Source organism: Pongo pygmaeus, chromosome 3 (assembly GCF_028885625.2).
Source record: "Pongo pygmaeus isolate AG05252 chromosome 3, NHGRI_mPonPyg2-v2.0_pri, whole genome shotgun sequence".
Taxonomy (NCBI): Eukaryota; Metazoa; Chordata; class Mammalia; order Primates; family Hominidae; genus Pongo; species Pongo pygmaeus.
This window is the reverse complement of record NC_072376.2, coordinates 160521818-160546947: the sequence shown is the minus strand read 5'-3', so window position 1 is coordinate 160546947 and position 25130 is coordinate 160521818. Positions and strand designations below refer to the sequence as shown.

Sequence of the window (25130 nt, the reverse complement as noted above, 5' to 3'; positions counted from 1 at the left end):
AAGTGTCTAGAGGAGAAGTTCAACCAGGATGCTGTTGAACAGTCTCCCTTCGCTCTCTCTTTAGTCACTGTTTAATCTAGCTAAACACAGTGACTAAAGTTTAGCTGGATTAATCACAGTGACTAAGAGCACTTAGATTTTTACCTATAATAAGTTCCTAGAACAAAGGAACTTATTATAGGTAAAAATCAACCTAGAGGTTACAATAACCAAGGAATTTTGTCATGACTGCTGATAAAAGTTTATAGATATTTGGCCAGGTGTGGTGGCTCATGCCTGTAATCCCAGCACTTAGGGAGGCCCAGGCGGGTGGATCACTTGAGGTCAGGCGTTCAAGACCAGCCTGGCCAACATCGTGAAATCCCACCTCTACTAAAAATACAAAAAAATTAGCCAGGTGTGGTGGTGCGTGCCTGCAATCCCAGCTACTCTGGAGACTGAGGTGGGAGAATCGCTTGCACTCAGGAGGCAGGAGTTGCAGTGAGCCGAGATCATGCCACTGCACTCCAGTCTGGATGACAGAGCGAGACTGCATCTCAAAAAAAAAAGTTTTTAGATACTCCTTCGAATCACTGTCATAAATGGAAGAAGCGTCCTAGGTTTTGATCTTATGAAAAAGAGTGGTCTTTGTCCAAAAAAGATCTATGTTCTAAACTTGAACCCTTACATTGAGACCTCAGGCTGGCAGCTGATAAGTATCAGCAGCTAATGCTCAGATTCTAGGAAATCAGACTGCAGAGAGCAGGAATGGAGGAGCCTAGGAAAACAGAGCTCAAGGAAAAGGGGGTTAGCCTCTGTTTAGGAAATAAGGAGTCAAGACTTAGAAATGGGCTGGGCATGGTGGCTCACACCTGTAGTCCTGGCACTTTGAGAGGCAAAGGTGGGGCGGATTGCTCGAGCTCACAAGTTCGAGACGAGCCTGGGCAACATGGGGAAACCCCATCTCTACAAAAAATACAAAAATTATCTGGTTGTGGTGGTGCATACCTGTAGTCCCAGCTACTTGGGAGGCTGAGGTAGGAGAACTGCTTGAGCCTGGGAGGTGGAGGTTGCGGTGAGCTGAAATCACGACACTGCACTCTAGGCTGGGTGATAGAGTAACAAATGTTTACTGAATGTCTACTACGTGTACATTTAGATTTGGGGAATAGGGCTATGAAATAGAGAAGTTCCTGCACTCGTGGATTTAGCATTTACATTGGAAGAGACAATAAACGAGTAAAAAGACTGCTATGATAGATGGTGAGAAGTGCTGTGGACATAAAGCAGGTTAAGGGAGTGTGGAGTATGGGATATACTATTTTATATAGGTTACACCTAAGGAAAGGACTCATGGGTAAGTGATAAACAGAGGCCTGAAAGAAATAAGGAAGCAAATCACACAAAGGATCAGCAAGTGTAAATAGCTAGCGGCAGATCATGATTGGAGTATCAAAAACAGCAAGAAGCAGCCAAGAGGGAGAGTGATGAGAGATGCAGTCAGAGTATTAGGGGCCAGATGTTGACCTTCTGGCCATTTGTAAGGACTTTGGCTTTTGCTCTGAAAGGGGTAGGAAACAACTGGAGGGTATTGAACAGAGGCTTGACATGATGTGACTTGTTTTGAAGGGATTGCTATGGTTGCTGTGTTAGGAATAAAACACTGGTGAGACCAGGCAAAGGCATGAAATTATTGTAGTAATCCAGGTGAGGGGTGACAGTGGCTTTGACTGGAGTGGTAGCAGTGAAAGTGGTGCAAAAATGGTGAGATCCTCGATATATTTTAAAGGTAGGGCTGGTGCGGTGGCTCATGCCTGAATTCCCAGCACTTTGGGAGGCCAAAGTGGGAGGATTGCTTGGGCCCAGGAGTTCAAGACCAGCCTGGGCAACAAAGTGAGACTCTCTCTCTACAAAAATTAGCTAGGCATGGTGGTGTGCCCCTCTAGTCCCAGCTACTCGGGAGGCTGGGGTGGGAGGGCTGCTTGAGCCCAAGAGGTTGAGGCTGCTGTGAGCCAAGGTTGTGCCACTGCACTGCAGTCTGGGCAACAGGACTGACCCTGTCTCTAAAAATAAATAAAGGTAGAATTTTCGGTAAGTTGGATGTGGGCTATGAAAGAGGACTCCTTTTTTTTTTTAGGTGAAAGCACCTGGAAGAATAGTTTCCATACTGATAATGGGGAAGATAGGATCAGGCTTTGTGTGTAGCTGTGGTCACTGAGCAATTGGGTAAGAAATCAGAGAAAGCTCTGGGCTGAAGATTTAAATTAGGCAGTTAGCAGCATGTAGCTGGTATTTAAGGCCATAAGACTGGATGAAATAGCTTCGGGGCATGTAGATAAAGAGGGCTGGGAACTGAACTCTAGAGAACTCATAAAGTTATGAGCTTGGTTTGGTTGGTTATATAGAAGGAACTGGCAAAGATGACAGGAGGGCTGGGCATGGTGGCTCATGCCTATAATCCTAGCACTTTGGGAGGCCAAGGAGGGCAGATTGCTTGAGTCCAGGAGTTCGAGACCAACCTGGGCAACATGGCAAAAACCCATCTCTACAAAAAATACAAATATTAGCCAAGTGTGGTGGTGGGCACCTGTAGTCCTAGCTACTTGGGAGGCTGAGGTGGGAGGATCACTTGAGCCCAGGAAGTGGAGGTTGCAGTGAGCTGTGATCGTACCACTGCACTCCAGCCTGGGGAAGAGAGTGAGACCCTGTATTTAAAAAAAAAAAAAAAAAAAAAAAAAAGACAGGAGTGGACCAGTTAGTGTGAGAAATAAAAGTGGGGGCCGACTATGAGGTATGGGTTCAGCAGTGTGGGGATTAGGAGGCAGGTGATAAGAGGTGACATGAGAATCTAAGGCTTCTTCTGGTTTGATGTAAAAATAGGAACAAAAGGCATAACAAGGAGTCTTAGAAATGGTGTAGGGTTACTGTTGAGTTTTTATGGGGAAGAAAGGCTGGATGCTTTCAAGGATGCCCAGGGAGAGGTGAAGGTATCTGTGTCCTGTTTCGCCTTATACAAGGAAAAGTGGTTTTTAAATGACAGTTTCCTTTGTTTCAAATGAGGATGAGGCTAAAAATTATTAGTATTAATAGTAGCATTCAATTGCCACTAAACTTGATAGAACACTTAATAGTGATTCTCAACTTTGTACATTGGAAACATCTGGGGATCCTAATGCCAGATGGTTTGGGGTGTGGCCGAACAGTTGGGCTTTTAAAAAGCTCCCCAGGTGATTTTAATTTGCAGCCAAGATTGAGAACCACTGCCTTCTAGAAATAAACATTTTCCAAATGAAATCAACTATTGTTTGATTGAATCTGGCATCATTTCTGAGACAATTCAATTAGTGTTGTACCATTATTTCATAAGCAAATCCTTGGGTTAAAAATTTTGGAGCTGTTTGGCTTAAGAAAAAATTTAATCTGCTCTCATCCAAATGAAAGATCTACAGGTAATGGAAACCAGAGCAAACTATCTAACCTGCCTAAACCTTGGTTTGTTCATTCTTTTTGTACTGGAACAATGAAAGTTCTAATGAAAGCCAGCCTTAACTTGATGTGGGAATATAAAGGAGGTAATGTAAAAAGTATTCTATCATACTGAGTCAAGTACAAAGCAATCTCTGACCACAAAAGGAATGTGAAAAACTTGAGCCCTGACCACAAAAAGAAAAAGTGAAAGTGAAAAATTTATACTTTCTCTAGGTACCTATACGTGTATTTTTGGACCTATCCTCATTGCCCTGTATACCTTTAAGCAAGCCAGTGGAACTCTTAAGACTAGATTTAATGACTCCATATTTGAACACCTCTAACAGAGAAGTAAAGGTAAGGACAACATGCAAAATGATTTCGTTTGTTATTGTTTAGAATAATTATCTTAAATTAGGTAATGCTTTTATACGTAGTTTTAGCTACTTTAAAGATTTAAATCTTATTTTCTGAACAATATACAAAAATGGATTTTTAAGTAAATATTAGTAAACAAAATAGGTTAATATTGATACGAATTAGCTAGTGAAATGTAGTTTAAATTTTTGTATATAAAAGTAACTAAAAAGAGAAAGACTTATCTAAGTCTACTCTATGCACTCTGATATTTTCATAATTTCTTAATTTTCATAGGTATACATTTGTAAATCTGGAAGAGTGACTGCTATTCCATTTTGGTATCATATGTACCTTGATGAAGAGATTAGGTTGGATACTTCAAGTGAAGCCTCCCACTGGAAACAAGCTGCAGTGGTTTTAGATAATCCCATCCAGGTTGAAATGGGAGAGGAACTTGTACTCAGCGTTCAGCATCACAAAAGCAATGTCAGCATCACAGTAAAGCAATGAAGAGCAGTTTTCCAATGAAAACTGTGTAAATAGAGCATCAACAAGTACAAAATTCTTGTCTTAATTAGTGGGGGGTATATAAAAATTCCTTGTAATGGTCAAATATTTTTAAAAATTGACATTAATAAAGCATATTTTAAAAGATTCTAAATAAAAGAGTAGCATTATTATAGAAATACTGCTGCAGATTTGCTTTCTGGAAAAGGATACATCACTAGTTTTTTAAATTAGGAAACTTCTTTTGCTCGATTTTACGGAACAGGGATTTTAAAAGTCTTATCGTTATTGACGTGTCATAAGTAAAGCAAAGCTTTACTTTTGTAGGCATCTTGGCCTTTTTTCTTAAATCCAAACTTGTAATTGGGAAACACTGAAAGGCTTCCACTGAAGACTGAGGGTTATGGTTACCTGTAAATTCCAATCTTGCTTCCTTTAAATACTCAGTGTACATCTGAAACATCTTAGGTTTTGTTTTGAGAATGCAAGCTTGAAAAAGAATTTAAGCTATAAGCTAAATGTAATTAAAACAGTAAAGGAGTTAGGGAATAAATCTTCAGGAGGCAGCATTTTTCTTGGTCCACTTTGGCAAAAGAACATTTAAAAGCTGGTAACAAAACAAAGTTAAATTGAAGAAAGACTTAATCCTATACTATTTTTCAAAGTTTTGATTTGGATGCACAATAAGTACATTAATTGATCCAATTTTTACAAACTTTTGAAATAGATTAAGATCATTATTATGCCTCCTATACGCTGTATGCACTTTGTAAGCCACAAATAAGACGGATCTTTGCTCCAGACTACCTGTTCTTGTTACCTCTATTATTATACTACCCAGCTTTATTTTTAAAATAAATTTTATTGCATACATTTAAGGTATACAATGTGAAGCAAATTAACATATCCATCATCTCAGTTACCCATATATTTTTTGTTTTTGACAAGAGCAGCTGAAATCTACTCATTTACCATGAATCCCAAATACAGTACAAATTTGTTACCTAAAATCCTCATGTTGTACATTAGATCTCTAGACTTGTTCATCCTACATATCTGCTACCTTGAATCCTTTGACCTACATTTCCCCATTTCTCCCTACCCCCCATAACCAGTTTTGTTCTTTATATATTTAAATTTTTTTTTTAGATTCCACATATATGTGAAATTATGCAGTATCTTTTTTTCTGCCTGGCTTATTTCATTTAGCACAGTGTCCTTCAGGCCCATCCATGTTGTAGCAAATGGCAAGATATCGTTGGTTTTTTTTTTTAGGGATGAATAATATTCCAGTGTGTGTATGCATATATATACACAGTTTCTTTATTCATCTGTCAACGGACACCTCAGTTGTCTCCATAAGTTGGCTATTATGAATAATGCTGCAATGAACATGGACTGCAGATATATTTACAAGGTGGTGATTTCATTTGCTTTGAGTATATGCCCAGAAGAGGGATTGCTGGATCGTATGGTAGTTTTATTTTTCTTGAGAAGCTTCCATTCTGTTTTCTGTAATGGCTGTACCAATCTACATTCCCACCAACAGTGCACAGAGTTCCTTTTATTCCACACCATCACAACATTTGTTGTCTTTTGTTTTTTTTTTTGATAATAGCTAGCCTAACTGGTGAGAGGTAGTACTTGAGAGTGGTTTTTATATGCATTTCCTTGATGATTAATTATGTTAAGCACCCTTTTATATACCTGTTGGCCATCTGTGTGTCTTCTTTGGAGAAATGTCTATTCAGGTCTTTTGCCCATTTTTAAAATTGAGTTATATGAATTCTTTATAAATTTTGGATACTAACCCTTTTTCAGATATATGCCTTACAAATATTTTTTACTCAATCTGTAGGCTATTGTTTCATTTTGTTGACTGTTTCTTTTACTGTCAGAAGCTTTTTGGTTTGATGTAGTCACATTTGTTTTTGCTTTTGTTGACTGAGCTTTTGGTGTGATATCCAAAAAATCATTGCCAAGGGTCAGTGTCCAGGAACTTTTCTTCTATGTTCTCTTCTAGTTTTATAGTTTCTGGTCTTACATTTAGGTCTTTTATCCATTTTGAATTGATTGTTGTGTAGGTCTAAGATAAGGGTCTGATTTCATTGTTTTGCATGTGGAAATGCAGTTTTCCCAGCATCACTTAATGAAGACTGTTCTTTCGCCAATGTGTCTTCTTGGTGTCTTTGTCAAAAATTAGTTGACTGTATATGTTTGAATTTATTTCTGGACTCTTTCTTCTGTCCCACTGGTCTGTGTATGTGTTTTTATGCCAGTACCATACTGTCTTGATTACTATAGTTTTGTGATATAATTTATAATTAGGAAATGTGATGTCTCCAACATTTTTTCCTCAGTATTCTTTTGCCTATTCAGGGTCTTTTATGGTTACATATGAATTTGAGGATTTTTTTTCTATTTGTGTAAATAATGCCATTGGAATTTTGATAGGACTGCATTGATTCTGAATTGCTTTGGGTAGTGTGACCATTTTAACAGTATTATTCTGATCCATGAGCACGGGATATCTTTCCATTTATTTGTGTCTTTCTTTCATCAGTGTTTCAGAGTTTTCAGTGTACAGATCTTTTACTGCCTTGGTGTTAAATTTATTCCTAAGTAGTTTTTTATGCTATCATAAATGGCATCTTAATTTTTCAGTTAGATCATTATTTATGTATAAAAATGCTAATGCTTTTTGTATGTTGATTTTGTATCCTGCAACTTTACTGAATTCACTTGAGTTCTAACAGATTTTTTTTGTGTGTGTATCTTTGGGGTTTTTACATATAGCCCAGTTTTAGTTTTAATAGAAATGTTTATAATAGTGGACAGAATAAAGACTTTGTATGATTACTGTGAACCACTATATCTATATATATATATAGATAGATATGAATGAGTATATATATAAATACATAAAGCAAAGGCTTTGAGAAACAATACTCATCTTTGCTTTCTGTAACATACTATGGCACTTTCTATTTTACTTTCATTATAAAATGTCAAACATGACCCAGTGGGGTTGTGATTAGCAATTAGAGAAACCCCATCCTAGGTAATAAAGTTTTCCCAAATAGCACCTATATGTCTTCTGACTGTGGTTTAATGAGTAATTAAGACCATTCAGCCAAGATTTACATTTGCTGCCACCTTTAATAGCACTGATGAAAAGTAGTACTTTTTTTTTTGACTTTTCACTGTGTCTCTAATCAAGAAATTTTTGTTAAAATATTTATTAAGGGTTTTTAATGTTTGTTTAAAGAATGAGACATAAAAAAGTTGCAGAAAATAAATGATAAATTCTTATTTATTGAAAGACATTCAGTTGAGGAATAGAGATATAACTGTTTGTTAGGTAAGCTTATATGGCACATGATTAAGTTCCACTAATTCGTATTTCTGCATTATGCTTTCTGATAATTCCGGAGCATTATACTCATGCAGCAGTGGTAGGAAGTACTGATTTTTTTTTTTTTTTTTTAATGTCCATTCTTGGCCAGGTGCAGTGGCTCATGCCTGTAATCCCAGCACTTTGGGAGGCCGAGGTGGGCGGATCACGAGGTCAGGAGATCAAGACCATCCTGGCTAACATGGTGAGACCCTGTCTCTACTAAAAAAAAAAAAAAAAAAAATTAGCTGGGCATAGTGGCAGATGCCTGTAGTCCCAGCTACTCAGGAGGCTGAGGCAGGAGAATGGCGTGAACTCAGGAGGCAGAGCTTGCAGTGAGCCGAGATTGCGCCACTGCACTCCAGCCTGGGTGACAGAGCAAGACTCTGTCTCAAAAAAAAAACAAAAAAAAGGCCATCCTCTTGATAAAGCAGTGTAACATCAGGAAGATTTAGTTGGGGTCATTGTCTACCATTTGAGTATGTGATACCCTAATGTTAAGAAATCAAGTCTAAGTCTAGGAAATTTAGACCAATTATTTTTGATATACAAAACTTACATATATAAATCCAGTAGTTGTACCTGGCTTTCAGCTATTTTTGTGTTGACATTTTCCATCATTTATGGTCTGTCCCAAGCACAAAATCCATGGGATACCAGGTAATGACATAATGTAGTAGTTGCACAGTTTGCTTTTCCATACTGTTCAGGAATCCACGGATTTATCTGAAGGTTCTTTTTTCTCTCCTATAGTATCACTAAGGATTTCATCAGATATCTTAGCTGTGGTAGGTGTAGTCTGGGGAGTCACAGTGTGTCCAAACCCTTGGTAGTGACCCATGGGTGAAGGTGGCATAGAAGAAGCAATGGAAATTGCATCTTGTGATGATGATGATAATAAACTTGTATGTTCATTTTGATCTTGATCCTCGGGAAACAATTTTTTCCTGGGATGTCCCCTGACTGTTCGTCCTTTAATATAAAGTTTTCTGTTAGTCAAAAGTTATTTTTACCATTATAAACTTATCATTCTAAAAATAAGCTCCCCACTTCCCCCCTCCCACTCCCCAAAGTTGATGAACCTGCACTGTGGTACTGCTTTAAAGTCTTTTTTCATCTCTAAATAGATAATAAATTGACCTAGTAGGAGAAATTCAATATCCTACCCAACCTATTTGGTTGAATTAAATAGCTGGTACTTACCAACATGCCTTACTTGTTCAGAAATATCATCTCTAATGTCTGAGACATCCCACATGGCAAGAAAGGAATCAAAGCATGAGCCCTCTTCTGCTTCTTGGACATATGGTTTATATGAGAATGTGTAATGATGAGCAATGGCAGCGAGGAACATCTCAATACAGATAATAAAATCCTACGAGAACAACAATAAAATAACAGCCACCTTTGGATTTAAATCTAGTTTTGTAGAGTGCTATCTTTCTCTACTTTTCAAAAGTGCTAAGATAAACAGCTGTGTTTTTTCTTCGCAGATTATATTCATTTTTCCATTTTCTAAAATGATTATTTTTGACCTCTTCAAAAAAAGACAAAATGCCAAAATGTGAATCTATTTTGCACTTCCTCAAGTAGCAGCCTTGAACTCCTGCATTCAAGCAATCCTCCCACTTCAGCCTCCCAAGTAACTAGGAGTATAAGCATGTGCTGTCATGCCTGGCTAAGTATTTTATTTTTTAGTTTTTGGTAGAGACGAGGTCTCGCTTTGTTGCCCAGGCTGATCTCGAATGCCTGGTCAAGTGATCCCCCAACGTTGGCCTTACAAAGTGCTAGTATTACAGGTGTGAGTCACTGCACCAGGCCAGCCTCAAGTATTTCTTAGCAAAGTACATTTCATTCTCAATCACATCAAGTATATTGCATTCCACCACCCAAGGACTACAAGGAGAAATGTGGAAAGAGAATTGGACTTAGGAATAATGAAATCCAGGTTTTATTTATGGATCTGCTACAAATTAGTAATTATGGCCAATTTGTCTAGGGTTCCCCTGTTTTCTCACCTGTAAAGTGAGGATAATAGCCCCATACCCTGTGTGTTGTCAGGTTTAGTGGAGATATGTAAAAATGCTTAACAAATAGTAAAGTTCTATTGAATTTAGAGATGGCACTACTTACCTGGAGTCCAGTGGCCACAGCTTCTACAGTTTGCCATTCCCACGTATGCTTTTCAGAAATAACGCCAACTTTTACCAACAAAGCAATAACTACTGCTTGCCTATATGTTAGGAAAAGGTAAACGCCAAATCTATATCAAGCATAAAATGAGCAGTAGTTTTAAAAATGTGCCATTAAAAAAAAAACCCATTGCAACCTGTGTACCACCACCACCACCCTGCCTTTACAGCATATTGCTGAAGAAACTCTATGTTAAATATATTAATTTGCTTTACAAATTCATTTTTCTAGTAGTTTTGTCCCAAGATAGGGAGTCAAGCTGAGCATTTCAAGCAAATCTAGAGATAATGGCCCCAGGTAAAATTTAAACAGCAAATAATGAAATGGACATGCTTTCATAGTTGTATACATAAGAATATTCACTTCAGTGTTTCTTATAATGGTAAAAAAATTAGGAACAACCTGAATATCAAAAGGAGATTAGTAAAAAGTTACATCCACATAACAGAATACTAAGCAAAAGCAAAACAAACAAAAAAACCAAAAACCTCATAAAAAAACACCCCCCCACAAAACAAAATAATATTTCTGTTCACTGACAACGAACTATATCTACAATATGCTACTGAACACATTGTCGAATTCCACAAATTTTTATAGTATGAAACTTTCTCTGGAGTTTTATATGTGACACAGGTTTACCAAGATGTTAATCATTCTTTTCTGGGTGGTGGGATTTCAGGGATTTTCCTTTTTCCCTTTTTGTATTATTTCTAATTTGTTAAATTTGGTGTATTTGTTTCTAGGACCCCTATTACCCACCTCTTTACTAAATTCTTTTTTGTTATTTTTTTTGAGACAGAGTTTCACTCTGGTGCCCAGGCTGGAGTGCAGTGGCATGATTTTGGCTCACCGCAACCTCTGCCTTCCAGGTTCAGGTAATTCTCCTGCCTTCCCTGCCAAGTAGCTTGGATTACAGGTGCCTGCTACCATGCCTGGCTGATTTTTGTATTTTTAGTAGAGACTAGCCATGTTGGCCAGGCTAGTCTGGAATTGCCAACCTCAGGTGATCCACCTGTCTTGGCCTCCCAAGTGCTGGGATTACAGGCGTGAGCCACTGTTCCTGGCCCTCTTTACTATATTGAACTATGTATAGTTTTACCTCCTGTTTTAGAAAGATTTACTGATTATTTTCCCATATAATTAAATATTCTACATCATGCTTTCTTCCAAACTCCATAGTATTCTATTATACGACAGGGCCATGATTTATTTTAAAAATTATTCTAGTATTGACATATTTAGGTTGTCTCAAACTATTTTCTTCATATAAATGTTATAGCGACCATCTAATTATTTCTTTTGAAAATCCTAGAAGGGCTAAAAAGATGAACTTTTTAAAAGATAAGTAGAGACATTTTAATCTATCTTCCGCATTAAGACTGTTTAAAAATCCTCCTTAATCAACGGTTTTTACTGCCCTTCAAAAAATGAGAACGTTTAAAAAAAAGGAACACTTACCAAAAAGAAACAAAAACCACCAGCTTTACACAAAGAAATTTGCCAACAGGTTGGATTGGGCTCAGTTCTTCTTTTAGTACTTTATAAAAGAGCAGGAGACAATACATGGCAAACTAGAAACAAGATTAACATTTAAACTTGTTCAGTAATAGATATGGTAATAGAAATATTAAAGTTATATACCAGAGACCTGGTACAGAGTAATGTTTCAGGCAAACTTTTCTAGGCTTTATTGTTCTATTTTTAGATTAACAAGCTTTTATAGTTTACTATAGATGAATATATACTATATACAACATCTTCCGTAAAAATGTTTTTAAGTGTTCACTTACTGGGTTCCATAAAGGGAACAATAAACAAATGATTGACATAAATGGAAGAAATGGCTCTTGTTCAGCCAAAATAAAAAATCCATCTATAACAGCTTTTAAACATAAATGACCACTCATTTTATGAGGCTTTAGCTTATTACCTAGTCTATCCTATGTAACTAAGGTAACCCATTAAACAAGTACAATTTCAATAAAATTGTGACTATGAAATCTGAATGTAAAGAATCAAACAATTTTTCCTGAGGGCAGTGTATTAGCTCAGCTAGATTTATTTTTTAAAATGAACAAGACTTACTAACTTTTTAGAAATCTGTAATAACCTAGTGTAGTGCTGAATAACAATAAACATTTTCCTGAAAGTTCACTTTTCTCTATTAAAATCATATAAAATGCGAATTCAAAGTATTTTAGAATATGAAACCAGTAAAGAAAGAATAAAGTGATTCATGGTCTCCAATCATCCTTTTTACACATAAGCCAGTTTTTAAATAACTGTCATGAACTAATTATAAAGTTGTATTGCCTAATGTTTTTTCCACTTAAAATACATAACTTCTATATGTTTCATCAGGCTTATTTTTAATAACTGCCTAATATTTTGGCCAATGGAAAGACCACAGTGCATTCAACTAGTCCCTATCATTGGGTTTTGGATTGCTTTCAGCCTTTTTTTATTTACAAGTAATAGGCTTTATATACAAAGATACTTTAGGCAAACATACTTTTGAACACTTCTTTAGAATACATTCCCAGAAACAGAATTACTGGTTCCAAAGAGGATGAACATGTGGGAAAACTTTGGCTACATGGACATTTAATTTTTATTATAAAGGTCTATTACCAACCACGCATACCACTGCATCTAAATTATTTTGCTGACAGCATTAGTCAAAGAATTTAAATAAAATGCACATTTTTTTAAGCTTATAAGATCAAATAGGACATTACATCATAGGTCTTTGGAACATTACAGTTTCTAGAACATCATCCATTTTTTTAAACTTGCATTCTCAATTTTCCTTTAACTCCAAATATATGATAACAGAGAATTTTATTCTCGCATTTTTGTTCAAACCCTGTACCATCAAATACCAATTTGATATTTTCTCTTCTGAATATGTTCAACACATGTGGGCATGTGTGTGTATTTTTTTTTTATGTAGCACTGTGCTTTTATTTGACATACTCATACAGCTATGCAATGAGCAACAGAAATAAATGAACAAACATGGTCAACATGTGAGGGTATAAGTTGCCAAATAATAAACAAAGATGTTATTATATCTTTATATATGTATTAAGATATATATTAAAGTTTTTTTCAAGTCTTTCTATAAATTAAATTTCAGATTTAATTTATAGGAAGATTAAAAAGAAGCAAGCCTTATCCTAAGAAGAAACTTTGTCTAAAGAAATTTAGTTATAGATACAAATTTAGTACATTTTAAGAAAGGTGAACATTTTACTTACCAACTGTGACATGTTGTTTATTATAACCAAATAAGTCCAAGCATTTGAAAAGCTAAAGTTCCCTTCATCATATATACCAAGCAGCTCACAGATTCTAAAAATAGTAAAAATGAGATATCTCTAAGATTAACTAAATCAAAATCGTACTTTAAAATACAGCAATAGCAATACTTAAATTTAGAAGTCAGTTTATTTGAGATCCCACTGACAATCACTTGACTTTGGACATAGAGAATTTAGAAGTCAGTTTATTTGAGAGATCCATTGACAATCACTTGACTTTGGATCTAGAGGTGGTTCAAAAATGAAAAGAAACCCATTTTTTTCTAGAAATGTTACTATATTCCTTCAACTTGAAGGAAATCCCAAATAAGACACATAACACTTAACTAGAAAGAATACTAAATTTAATAAAACCAACTATGCTGTCTAATTTTGGGAAAGCTTGATTGTTAAACATACTATAATGCAGGTGTATATAACTGTAGTTGTTAATTTTTTCCCCTCAGTTGTCTTGGAGGTAAATTTTATGAAGACCCAGATCCCCTCAAGTAAGTATTACCATCAGTATTGTTATAATCTTACCTAATTTCTAAGCTGCAGGGAAATAAAGCATGCCTTCATAATTAAATGGCTAAATAATTGCTAGCTCAAAGGCAGAATAAAGAATTCTTTCACCAGTCTTTCTTTCCACTTTTCCTCTGTTAGCATGCAAAGTGTTAGTAACAACTAGGAGATAAAACATGTAATCTATTGGCATTAAAGTATTTGATGTTCTTGAATTTTTAGGGAATAGTTTTGCCAGGTAGCTTAATGATACCCTATTTTACCTCAATTCTAAGCCTTGATAGAATGTATTAAAAGAAAATATGACTTCTTTCTTAGAGTACTTCTAATATATTCTAAATTAACTATGTAGAAAATAAAACTGTAATTAACCTAAAGTAGCATACTTTAACTTCATGCAATAGGGTTTCTGTAAAGCTATGTATTTGAAAAAGAAAGTATGTTTATTTTTTTTTTTTTCAAAGTGCTTTACAGCAAGCTAGCTCTAGAGAGGATGTAAATATTTAGAAGACCCCTGTGGTGATTCTTTGCCTATAAATGGTCATGTTATTTATTTTAATAGTGAGTTTCTATAGAGTGTTTTTTTTTTACAACAGACTAGACCTGCATTATAAATAAGCACATTAACACTATGTTTTCTACTTAGTTGTTCCCACATAAGAGCACAAGGATGAAAAAAAAAGTTCATATAAAATCTGAGTACTTACAAAGCAACGATGGTGGTGAAAGGTCTGACAACTGTGTACTGTAATACACCTAGTTTGCATCTAAACAGCAATACTCTGCAAAAGAAAAAGAACTTAGAATTTCAACTACTCATTTAAATAGCATCAGATTTTCCCCAAAGCCTCCAAATTAAAATCACTTTGATGAATGATACCATATTTACAGTTAATTCTTTCAATGTAGTCATCCTTAATAGCAGTGGCAGAAGAATGTGGATGGCAGGAAACAAATTATCTAAATACCTTTTTTATTTTTTGAGATGTAGGGTCTTATTCTGTTGCCCAGGGTAGAGTGCAGTGGTGTGAACATGGCTTACTGCAGCCTTGACCTCCTGTGCTCAAGTGATCCTCCCACCTCAGCCTCCTGAGTAGCTGGAACTATATCTGCATACCACCACACCTGGCTAATTTATTTTCTGTGGACATGGGGTCTCACTGTGTTGCCCAGGCTACTCTTGACCTCCTGGGCTCAAGTGATCCTCCCACCTCAGCCTCCTGAGTAGCTGGAACTATATCTGCATACCACCACAGCTGGCTAATTTATTTTCTATAGACATGGGAGTCTCACTATGTTGCCCAGGCTACTCTTGACCTGGGCTCAAGTGATCCTCCTGAGTAGCTGGGACTGTAGGTGTGTGCCCCCACACCCAGCTATTTTTAAATTTTCTGTAGAGATGTTTCACTGTGTTGCCCAGGCTAGTCTCAAACTCCTGGGCTCAAGCCATCCTCACGCCTGTAATCCCAGCACTGTGGGAGGCCGAGGCAGGCGGATCACTTGAGACCAGCCTGGCCAACATGGCAAAACTCTGTCTCTACAAAAAAAATAACAAAATTAGCCAGGCGTGATGGCACATGCCTGTAATCCCAGCTACTTGGGAGGCTGAGGCATGAGAATTGCTTGAACCTGGGAGATGGAGGTTGCAATGAGCTGAGATCACGCCACTGTATTCTAGCCTGGGTGACAGAGCAAGACCATCTCAAAAAAAACACAGTAATCTTTGAAAATGAAATTTAGATACCAGTTCTCTGCATAATATCCTATAAATGGTTTCTCATTTGACAAAGACTCATTTAGACAAACTTTAGACAAGCCTCTGATGCCTCTTTTCAACTTGGCTTCATCCTTGGGCCTTGTCCTTGTCCTGTGTCAGTCAGTCTAAAAGAATCTTGCTAAGTCATTCCCCAGCCCCCTTTGATATCTGATCACCTTTGACATCTGATCAAATTCCTCAGCACCCACCTTGGATGACTAAGGCCTTGGCCTGCCTTTAGCAAGAATTCTGTTCAGTTTAGTGAGAATCCTCCTAGCCCTGATGTCCCCTCTTCGTAATTCTGCATTCGCTAACCCCCTCAACATGCTCTAGCTATAAATGCCCATTTGTCCTTGTTGCCTTCAGAGTTGAGCACAATCTGTCTCCCTTGATAACCAATCTATATTAATTTGTCATTACTATTCTCTCATGGCCCCGTCCTTCTTCCTTCATTGCATTTCCTGAAATAAGTAACTATATATTTGTGTCTTCACTTAATTCCTAACTCTCCTAACCAAACTGTAAGTTCCATGAGGTCTATGTGTGTTCTGTGCACTAAGGTATTTCTTTATACTAGCACATATTTGGTGCTCAACATATATTTGTCAAATGAACACATTAGTAGCTTATTATTTTAAAAAGCCAGGTAGCTCCCTGTCATTTCAAGGGTGTAAATAGAGACAAAATTTGTCAGGACGTTGTACAAATGGTCCTGTACTGCATAGGAGGCAATGCACCCATTCTTATGTTGTATGTCTACACTGATCACTCTACCTCCATTTACCTTGGCTTGTAACTTCCACCTTATTCCCCATTTATTAGTGAAACTGCCTTTGCAAAATTATGACTGAGACAGTGAAAAAGATAACTTAAACCAACTCTATCTTGTGTCTAACCTCCAAGCTGTCCTTGTTCATTCCTGGGCATAGGCTGAACTAACTTTGAGAGAAACTTAGTTTATAGTTTCTCCCAAAGCTATAGAAACAGCCCTGCCCCAAAGCAAACCTCCTTGCCTGGGGACTAGATTGCCTTTGTAGGACTAACATTAGCCATAAAATTAGAAATTATGGTTTAGGAGTCACGCAGCTGGAGGCTACAAGATTCTGGCCCTCCCTAAACAGCTCCTAAGATCAGTGCTTGTGATATTCTGCAGACCCTGCATTTGTTGGATCAGCTGGCACCACCCAGATCAATAAACTGGCTCATCTGACCTTGTGGCCCCCACCCAGGAACTGACTCAGTGCAAGTGGACAGCTTCGACTCCCTATGATTTCACCTCTGACCAATCAGCACTCATGGCTCACTGGCTTCCCCCTACCCAGCAAATTATACTTAAAATTCTGCTCCCTGAATGCCTGGGGAGACTGATTTGAGTAATAATAAAACTCCTGTCTCCTGCACAGCTGGCTCTGTCTGAATTACTCTTTATCTTTTGCAATTCCCGTCTTGATGAATCGGTTCTGTCTAGGTGGCTGGCAAAGTGAACCCCTTGGGCGGCTGCATTAGTGGACATGTCCTATTGATTTTTCAGTTGCATTCTCTTATTGCTTTTCTTTTCTATTCTAATCTCATCCCCCTTTTCAGTTTTATTTCACAAACAGATTATTATAAACTCCTAATTTATTTCTCCATCTCTGAATCTTCTTCCCTCCAATTCATCCTTTATGATATTGCAAAATTAATCTTTCTAAAACACTGTTTCCAAATGTTTGCTTGCTGAAAAATACCAAGTGGTTCATTTGTATAATAAATGCAATTGTAAACTCAATTTATTTTTCAAAACGAAATGGCATAAGTTTTAATGTCCTACATGAACATATAATAAGGCAAGCTGATGTATTATGTTACCAAACACTGTTACTTATTGCTCCTACTTCATATCATATACGGTTCTACAACCTAGATTATCTTGTTTTGTCTTTTAACTAGCTGTGTGTTCTTACATAAGATCTGCAGACCTTGGTTCTCAACTGCAAAAGCATATTGATTAAATGATTACTGTTTTTACCTGCAATACTTTAATTTTTGGATTTGGGATTCATAATGTAAAAAAGACTAACATATATATGGGATTACAAAACTGTGTTTTGTTAGCCTTCAAACAACTATGAACTGCATCAGGAACTGTCTTATACTTATTGTTCTGCTATTAATACTTAATGCACTGCCTTGTAAAGAGCTGATTGCTACTTAAAAACTCTGCTTAAATGAAAAACCAAAACATAAAAGAATTAAACCAAACATACTTACTCTCCCATAGCCCATGGTGGACAGCAACATAAAGGAGGGAAATGTTTCTGCTGATCTTTGGCTTCAAGGATTAATACCAGATTTGGATACCGGTTAGTTAGATAATTGGTAAGGAATCCCATAAAGTTGTAAATTACATAAGCTTCATAGCATTCTCTGCAGGTATCCACATATATTGCAATTCCGGGATATTTCAAAGCTATCCACTATGAAAAAGCACAGATGTTAAAGATAGTTGCAGCTAAGATAAAATGAATCACCACTCCATTCATGGTACTCACAATAAGCTAATTTTTATGCTTGAGATGCCTTGTCATATACTTACATGGGACTCTCTAAAATTTATCATTATGAGGGCTATCAATCTGTGAAATGAATGTTTAAAAGCAATAAACATCTTAGATATTGGTAAACAAAAACAGAAGTGTTTGAGGGGTAAATAATGAATAAAGAGAGAAGCTAAAGTAAGTACTTGAGTTCTTAAATCTGAAGTTTTTCTTAATATGATCATAGACAATGCTGCTAAAGATATTTCCTTTAATATTTACTCATATTAGAAGCAGTCATCTCCAACAACTTCATGTGTATCCATTGGGGAAGGTTTTTAAATTTTTGGTTCAAATAAAAGACTTAATAAATAAAAAGAGTAGTAATATAATTTAAAATATTACATTCTTTACCAATCTGAAAGTTTAAAAGAAAGCAAACAGCTATAGATTTTTAGACATTTATAATATCACATTTTACATTTTTAATTATACTTTATATTCTCTATCATTAGAAACAAGTGAACCTTTTTACTTATTAATCTGACTCCTTGTCAATAACATACTTTCATTATCTTAAGCATTCTGTAATTATAGTATCATCAAACAAGTTCTTAGTTAATGAGATAAAAATGAAACATACTTACACTATCTAAACTGTAAATGGGTACCATCCAAAGAATCCTATTGGAAAAGGAAAACAGAAGTTTAAAACATTTTATGTCATATTTATGAAATAAGCCAACATAACAGTAGTGGAATCAAAATTATTAAGATGTACCTTATTATTGGTTTTTGTAGTTCAGGTTGTGTATAATGCACTAAGTGTTGCAATATCACCCACAGTGATATAGGAATAGTCAACAGCAAAAAGATTCCAGCAATAAACCAAGCCTTGGTGTGTATTCCAACCTTAAGAAACAAAATAACATGTTAGTATAAATTCTGATATTAAAACGAAAGAGCTTGGCCAGGCTCAGTGCCTTGTGCCTATAATCCTAGCACCTGGGGAGGCCAAGGTGGGAGGATCGCTTGAAGCCAGGAGTTTGAAACGAGCCTGGACCTACAAAGTAAGACCCCCGTCTCTACAAAAAAAAAAAAAAATTAAAAAATTGAAAAAAATTTGCGGGGGAGGGGGGACTTTTATATTTACTTGTAATCTTGCCTTTAAGAGTATGAATCTTTTTTTTTTTTTTTTAAGGGGAAAAGGTGGGCATTTATTTTTGATGCTTGAAGGATTGAGCAGTTTACAATTAAAATAGAACTAAGGTCTACAACCTTAAGTATCACTGTTTCTTTTCTTTTTCTTTTTTTTTTTTTTTTGAGACAGTTTTGCTCTGTTGCCCAGGCTGGAGTACAGCGGCGCGATCTTGGCTCACTGCAACCTCTGCCTCCGGGGTTCAAGTGATTCTCCTGCCTCAGCCTCCCAAATAGCTGGGATTACACACCCAGCTAATTTTTTTGTATTTTTAGTAGAGACGGGGTTTCGCCCTGTTGGCCAGCCTGGTCTGGAACTCTGGACTTCAAGTGATCTGTCCGCCTCGGCCTCCTGAAGTGCTGGGATTACAGGCACGAGCCACCGTGCATGGCCCAGTTTCACTGTTTGAACAAGACTTTTTCTTCCTCTACCAGGGGCCAAAGATAAAAGAGGTAGAAGACAAAAGTATGGAGAACAAATGCATTTTTACAACAATAAATTTCCACATTAAAATGTACAGAAAGCTTGAAAAGGGCTGAGTGAGGTGGCTCATGATTGCTTGAGCCCAGGGGTTCCACCTAGACCAGCCTGAGCAACATGGCGAGATGCTATCTCTACAAAAAATAAATTAGCGAGGCATGGAAGCATGTGCCTGTAGTCCTACCAACTAGGAAGACTGAGGTGGGAGATCTGCTTGAGCCCAGGAGGTCAAGGCTACAGTGAGCCAAGATTTGTGCCACCGTACTCCACCCTGGGCAACAGAGTGAGACCCTGTCTCAAAAACAAAAACAAACCAAAAGCTAATACAAAGTCTTACTGATTGTGGGGGCGTTAACCAAACAGTAAATGAAAAGCAAATATATGGAGGTGAAGACTCTAAAAGGAATGTCTGAGCACTCATATTACAGGGCTTTTTGCTTTTATCCATTTCATTTAAAATTGAGTACAGTAGTCCCCACTTATATGTGGGGATTAGGTTCCAAGACCCCCAGTGAATGCCTAAAACTGTAGATAGTCCCAAATCCTATATGCATATACTATGTTCTTTCCTATACATATATACTTATGATAAAGTTTAATTCATAAATTGGACACACAGTAAGTGGTTAACAATAAAATAGAACAATTATATATTGTAATAAGTTATTTAAAACTTATAAATTACTTATTTCTGAAATTTTCCATTTAATATTTTCAGACCATGGTGGACAACAGGTTACTGAAACCAAGGGAAGTGAAATTTCAGTGATGATCTAAGAAAATAATAATAGGATAAGCATATTCTAGATCTTCTTTTTTATAAAGTGATCATTAAGAATGGTACTGCGGCCAGGCGCGGTGGCTCATGCCTGTAATCCCAACAATTTGTGAGGCTGAGGCGGGCAGATGGTTTGAGTCCAACATTGTGAGACCAGTGTGGGCAACATGGCAAAACTCCATCTCTACAAAAAATACAAAAAATTAGCTGGGTGCCAGAGGATCACTTTAGCCCAGAAGGTCAAAGCTGCAGTGAGCCATGATTGCGCCACTGCACTCCAGCCTAGGTGACAGAGTGAGACCCTGGCTCAAAAAAAAAAAAAGAAAAAAAGAAAAAAAAGTATTGCCAAGTAATTGCTTTTTTTGATTGCTTTAGTTCCAAAAACTAGAACTTGGTGGTACACTTAAGAGAAAAATGATGTGCTAGTGACTAATGAAGGTCAAGTGTCCTCAGTGTGCTATAAAGAAGAAAGTTGTTTTTGTTTTTTAAACAATCATAAAACAAGTGACTAGAGACTTGGTCACTGCAGGACAAATTTTAAAATCCTGTACCACATAGTATCATTTTTACAGTGCAAGTGGTAATTTAGTTTCAGAAAAACATCATCTCTCCACATTAATGTCATTAATTTTAATTACTGGTTTTACAGTTGTTTTGATTTTTGAGCTATATAAAAGTTACATGCACAAGAAATTTAACCTATTTTATGTGTGTATATATTTAAGTAACATTATAATAGAATAACTCAACACTAGGTATCTGCAGAAATTATCAATATAATTTTTTAATTTTATGTTTACCTCTAAGTAATTTATTCAAATTTGAGACACACTGATATAGATACCAGTGATATTATTCTTAATCTTTATCAGCCATGAGTTGAGTTTTTGGGCTCACGAAATGAGGAGGAGATAAACAGATTTTTTTTCTAGGGTAACTTGAGGAAAGAAGAGAGGAAAGAAAAACCCTTAAAGACAAGCAACCAAGAATAAGTTAACTCTCCCTCAGCAAAATGCTTCAAAACAGAGAGTGGAGATGAATAGGGGAGAGTGCTTTCTGGGCCAGGTCTTCCTGAGGGGAGAGAGTAGAACTGACCTAAGGGCATGAGGTAAATGTGCTGAGATTAAAAAAAAAGTGTGCTGAGGCAAAAAGACTAGAGCAGCATGCCATCACATGCACATTCACTTCAGGTATACATGGTCAGCCAAGTGAGTGGGGAAAACAGTTTAAACAGTGCAGATGGTCATCCTACCATTCCAATAAATGAGTATATGCCCCACCATGGGCATGGGATGAGCTTCCAGAACTGTGAGAAAATGAATTTCTGTAGTTTAAGCCACTCAGGCTATGGTATTTTCTTACGGCAGCCTGGGGAGACCAAGATAAACTCTCACATTTCTATCTGCAGCTCAAATCTTTCTGACCATTAGATGTGCATATCCAACAGCATATCTGACATGCCTATTGAATGTCTCTTATTAAACTAAATGTCCATAAAAGAGCTCAATTTCTCTCAAACCTGTTCCTAACCCTCAATTTTCTATCTCAGTAACTAGCACCATTTACACAGTTGTTCAAATAAAAAACTTCAGAATCATCTTTGATTTGTTCCTTTCTCTCACTGCTTCTCCTCTGGAATCCAATCTCCCTGCTAAGTCTTGTTTGCTCACTTCTAAGGATACTTACAATTCAGTTTTCCATTTCCACTCCTGCTATCCTTACCGGGGCCATAAACTATCACAGCCCAGGCACCCACCACCTCTCACTACCATGAAGAGCTTTCTAACTTCCCTTCACTTCTGCTTTATTTTCCATAGCTGGTAGAGTGGTCTTTTGAAGTTATGCAATTAGACTGCCCTGCATGGTGACTTCTCAGATCTTTTCTGGTTTCCTCCACAGCATTTTATATAATTTTATTGATTTGTTTTTGTTGGTCCCTTTTGTCTCCACCACTAAGTTCTATGGAGGTAAGTGTTCTCTCATATAGTATACAAAGCCTGATTCATTACTGGGACTCAGTCATTTGGCAGAAAGAGGGGGAAAGAAAACGAAGTAAAATATGTATCGTGGTAGATGGTGATAAGTCCTATGGAAAAAATACATAAAGCAGAGAAAGGAATATGAAGAGTCGGGGAGGGGATGTTGACAATGTTAAATAGAGTAGTCAGGTGACATTTGAGTAAAGACCTGAAGAACATAAAGGAATGAGAATAATATCTATGGAAAGGACATTCTGTGAAGGGGAAACTTCGTGCAAAGGTTCAAGGAGGGAGCATGCCTGGGATTTTTGAACAAAGCCGTGCAGTGGAAGCCTAGGACTTGAGGAGAAAAAGTCAGAGGGGGATCGGGTTGGAGTTGTGTCAGATCATGTTGGACCTCGATGGCCACAGTGAGGAATATTGGCCTTTACTCTAGGACTAGAAGTGATTTAAGAGGACACACATAATGTGCCAAGTTTTAACTGGTTACTCTGGCTGGTGTGTTGAGAAGCGTCCAAGCAAGACATGTTGAGAACTTGGCTTAGGACAAGTACAGACTGCAGATTCCAATTTTTCTTAAAAGCTAGTGGTACCTAAAAACTACATTTGAAACTAACAACTAAAAGAAGTCTTAAACTGGACTGATATTATGCATATTATTAACCTTTAAAGTAGTTCCTATACCATACTCTAAGGAAATATTTCAAAGTAAGAAAATCCCATTTGTATTAAGATGCTTATACCTAAGTTTTTGTAGACAAATTGTGGAAATAACCTAAATATCTAACAAATGGGAAATATTGAATGTAGCAGAATATTACATGGCCATTAAAAATAACTACATGGGCCAGGCGCGGTGGCTCATGCTTGTAATCCCAGCACTTTGGGAAGCCGACGCGGGTGGATCACAAGGTCAGGAGTCGAGACCAGCCTGGCCAACATGGTGAAACCCTGTCTGTACTAAAAATACAAAAATTAGTTGAGTGTGGCGGCAGGCACCTGTAATCTCAGCTACTCGGGAGGCTGAGGCAGGAGAATCCCTTGAACCCGGGAGGCGGAGGTTGCAGTGAGCTGAGATCTCGCCATTGCACTCCAGCCTGGGCAACAGGAGCAAAACTCCCTCTCATAAACAAACAAACAAACAAAAAACTATATGGACTATGCTAGTATGGAAAGTCATCAGAAAATAATTTAGTCTAAATAGAGAACACAAATCTATATTAAATACAGTTTATGTAAAAATCATTTCCACAATAAAGAAGGGCCTAAAATAGTCATGGTCTTATTATAGTTCTTGTAATAGGTGTTCCTCTGTAAAAGTACTTGGTGGGTTTTATTAACTCCGAATTTAAAGTTCATTATATAATATTTATATCTGAGTTATTTACCTTGGGGTTTTCCAGCTTGTAGTACATTACTGATGTCACAATAAGCATATGACATCAAAAAATATATATAAGGGACTTTTTGCAAAACCTTTGTTGGGTAAGAGCTAATTTCCACAGTAAAAACAAACACCAAAGTTAAAACAACTAGAACCCTTTGATTCAGGAAGCTAGTTAAAAGCTAATAAAATTCAAAACATGGTTTTCAAGGTAGTTTATTTGACCTAGTTTCGTCCAATGTCTGAACAGATCAGATTTCAGGAATAAAATTACCTTACTTTCAGGGAACTGATGAATACTTGCAAAACAGTGCCCTTCTAAGCAGCTATATTAATATATTCCATTTTCTCGACCCGGTCCCACCTCCACCTGTAGCATGACTTGAAGAACCGTGAACAAGAAATTAGACAGGTTTATATCCTCAGAGTAGGCTCGTTTACATTAGATGGTTTTCAGGATTGTCAGGGCAGAAATGGGGGAAGGGTGTCTCCTTCCCAACCATAGATGGGTAGAAGAAAGTGTAGAAGCTGATGGTGCAGAACCCTCTTACCTCCAGTTTCTGTAATTCCCACACGCATAGGGGAACCGCAACCACAATTGACACCAGGTAGATGACCGCTACTAAAGGTCGAATCCACTGTCTCCAGTTCCTCCAGGTACAAGTGCAAGGCATGTTTTCGCACAAATCAGATCCGGTTAGCAAGGGAAAAGAGCTCGAAAAGATTGTAATGGGGAGCCCTGTTCTCTGGCTGTTTTGTCAACTCGCATACTACGGAGAAAAAAGCTGTCGGGCGACTTTACGAACAGCTCCAGCCGCCTCCTGGACCGGCGCTGTGTCTTCTTCTGCTGCTCCTGCAAATGTAGCCGCTCAGGGTGCTATTGGCGAGCAGTGCAGGCAACATCCTTTCTTCCCCACCCCGCATCTACCAAGTTGTACTGCGGTGGAATCCCAGGCAGAGCGGCTGCTCTCACCTGGGGATCCCCCTGAGCTCTGCCTGCACCATGGCTTCCAGGAGAGCAGCACAGACCAGGAACCGGCCTCTAGGGACCTTGCACACTCCGGTTCTGTCTCGCAGCTGCCTGCCCACTCGCTCTTTTCTTTGGGGATCGAGCTTCCTACCTCCCGCACTGGCAGGCGTCTCTTCACCCGATTCCGCTAGGGGGTAAGGCCCCAGGATCTCCTCATTCTCTCACACGGGACATCCCCTAAGGCGGAACCCAAGGCCAAACCAGGACTTTCAGCTCTTTTCCGCTTCCGCCCCTGCTGTCTGAGGCAGGTGATTCGTCGTCACCGCCAAACTGGACCC

At 37.5% G+C, this 25130-nt stretch overlaps 2 protein-coding genes across 4 annotated transcripts in view; one reads left to right on the top strand and one right to left on the bottom strand.

Moving 5' to 3' along the window:
- Positions 1-4473, top strand: part of PRMT9 (protein arginine methyltransferase 9) — a 46041-nt gene extending 41568 nt beyond the window's left edge. For all 3 annotated transcript variants that reach the window (XM_054486399.1, XM_063664169.1, XM_054486398.2), the window contains 2 exons: positions 3682-3804; positions 4102-4473. In XM_054486399.1, coding sequence (XP_054342374.1) covers positions 3682-3804; positions 4102-4317 — 339 coding nt within the window. In that variant the 3' untranslated portion in view covers positions 4318-4473. The remainder of the gene's footprint in view (positions 1-3681; positions 3805-4101) is intronic.
- Positions 4474-7609: 3136 nt separating this feature from the next.
- Positions 7610-25124, bottom strand: TMEM184C (transmembrane protein 184C). Its single transcript, XM_054486400.2, has 10 exons — positions 24374-25124; positions 18785-18915; positions 18651-18687; positions 17738-17943; positions 14439-14513; positions 13165-13258; positions 11363-11475; positions 9842-9941; positions 8912-9083; positions 7610-8680 (listed from the first exon to the last, which is right to left on the bottom strand). Exons 1-10 carry the CDS (start codon positions 24494-24496, stop codon positions 8415-8417), a joined length of 1317 nt encoding a protein of 438 aa, XP_054342375.1. The 5' UTR covers positions 24497-25124; the 3' UTR covers positions 7610-8414.
- Positions 25125-25130: the final 6 nt, after the last annotated feature.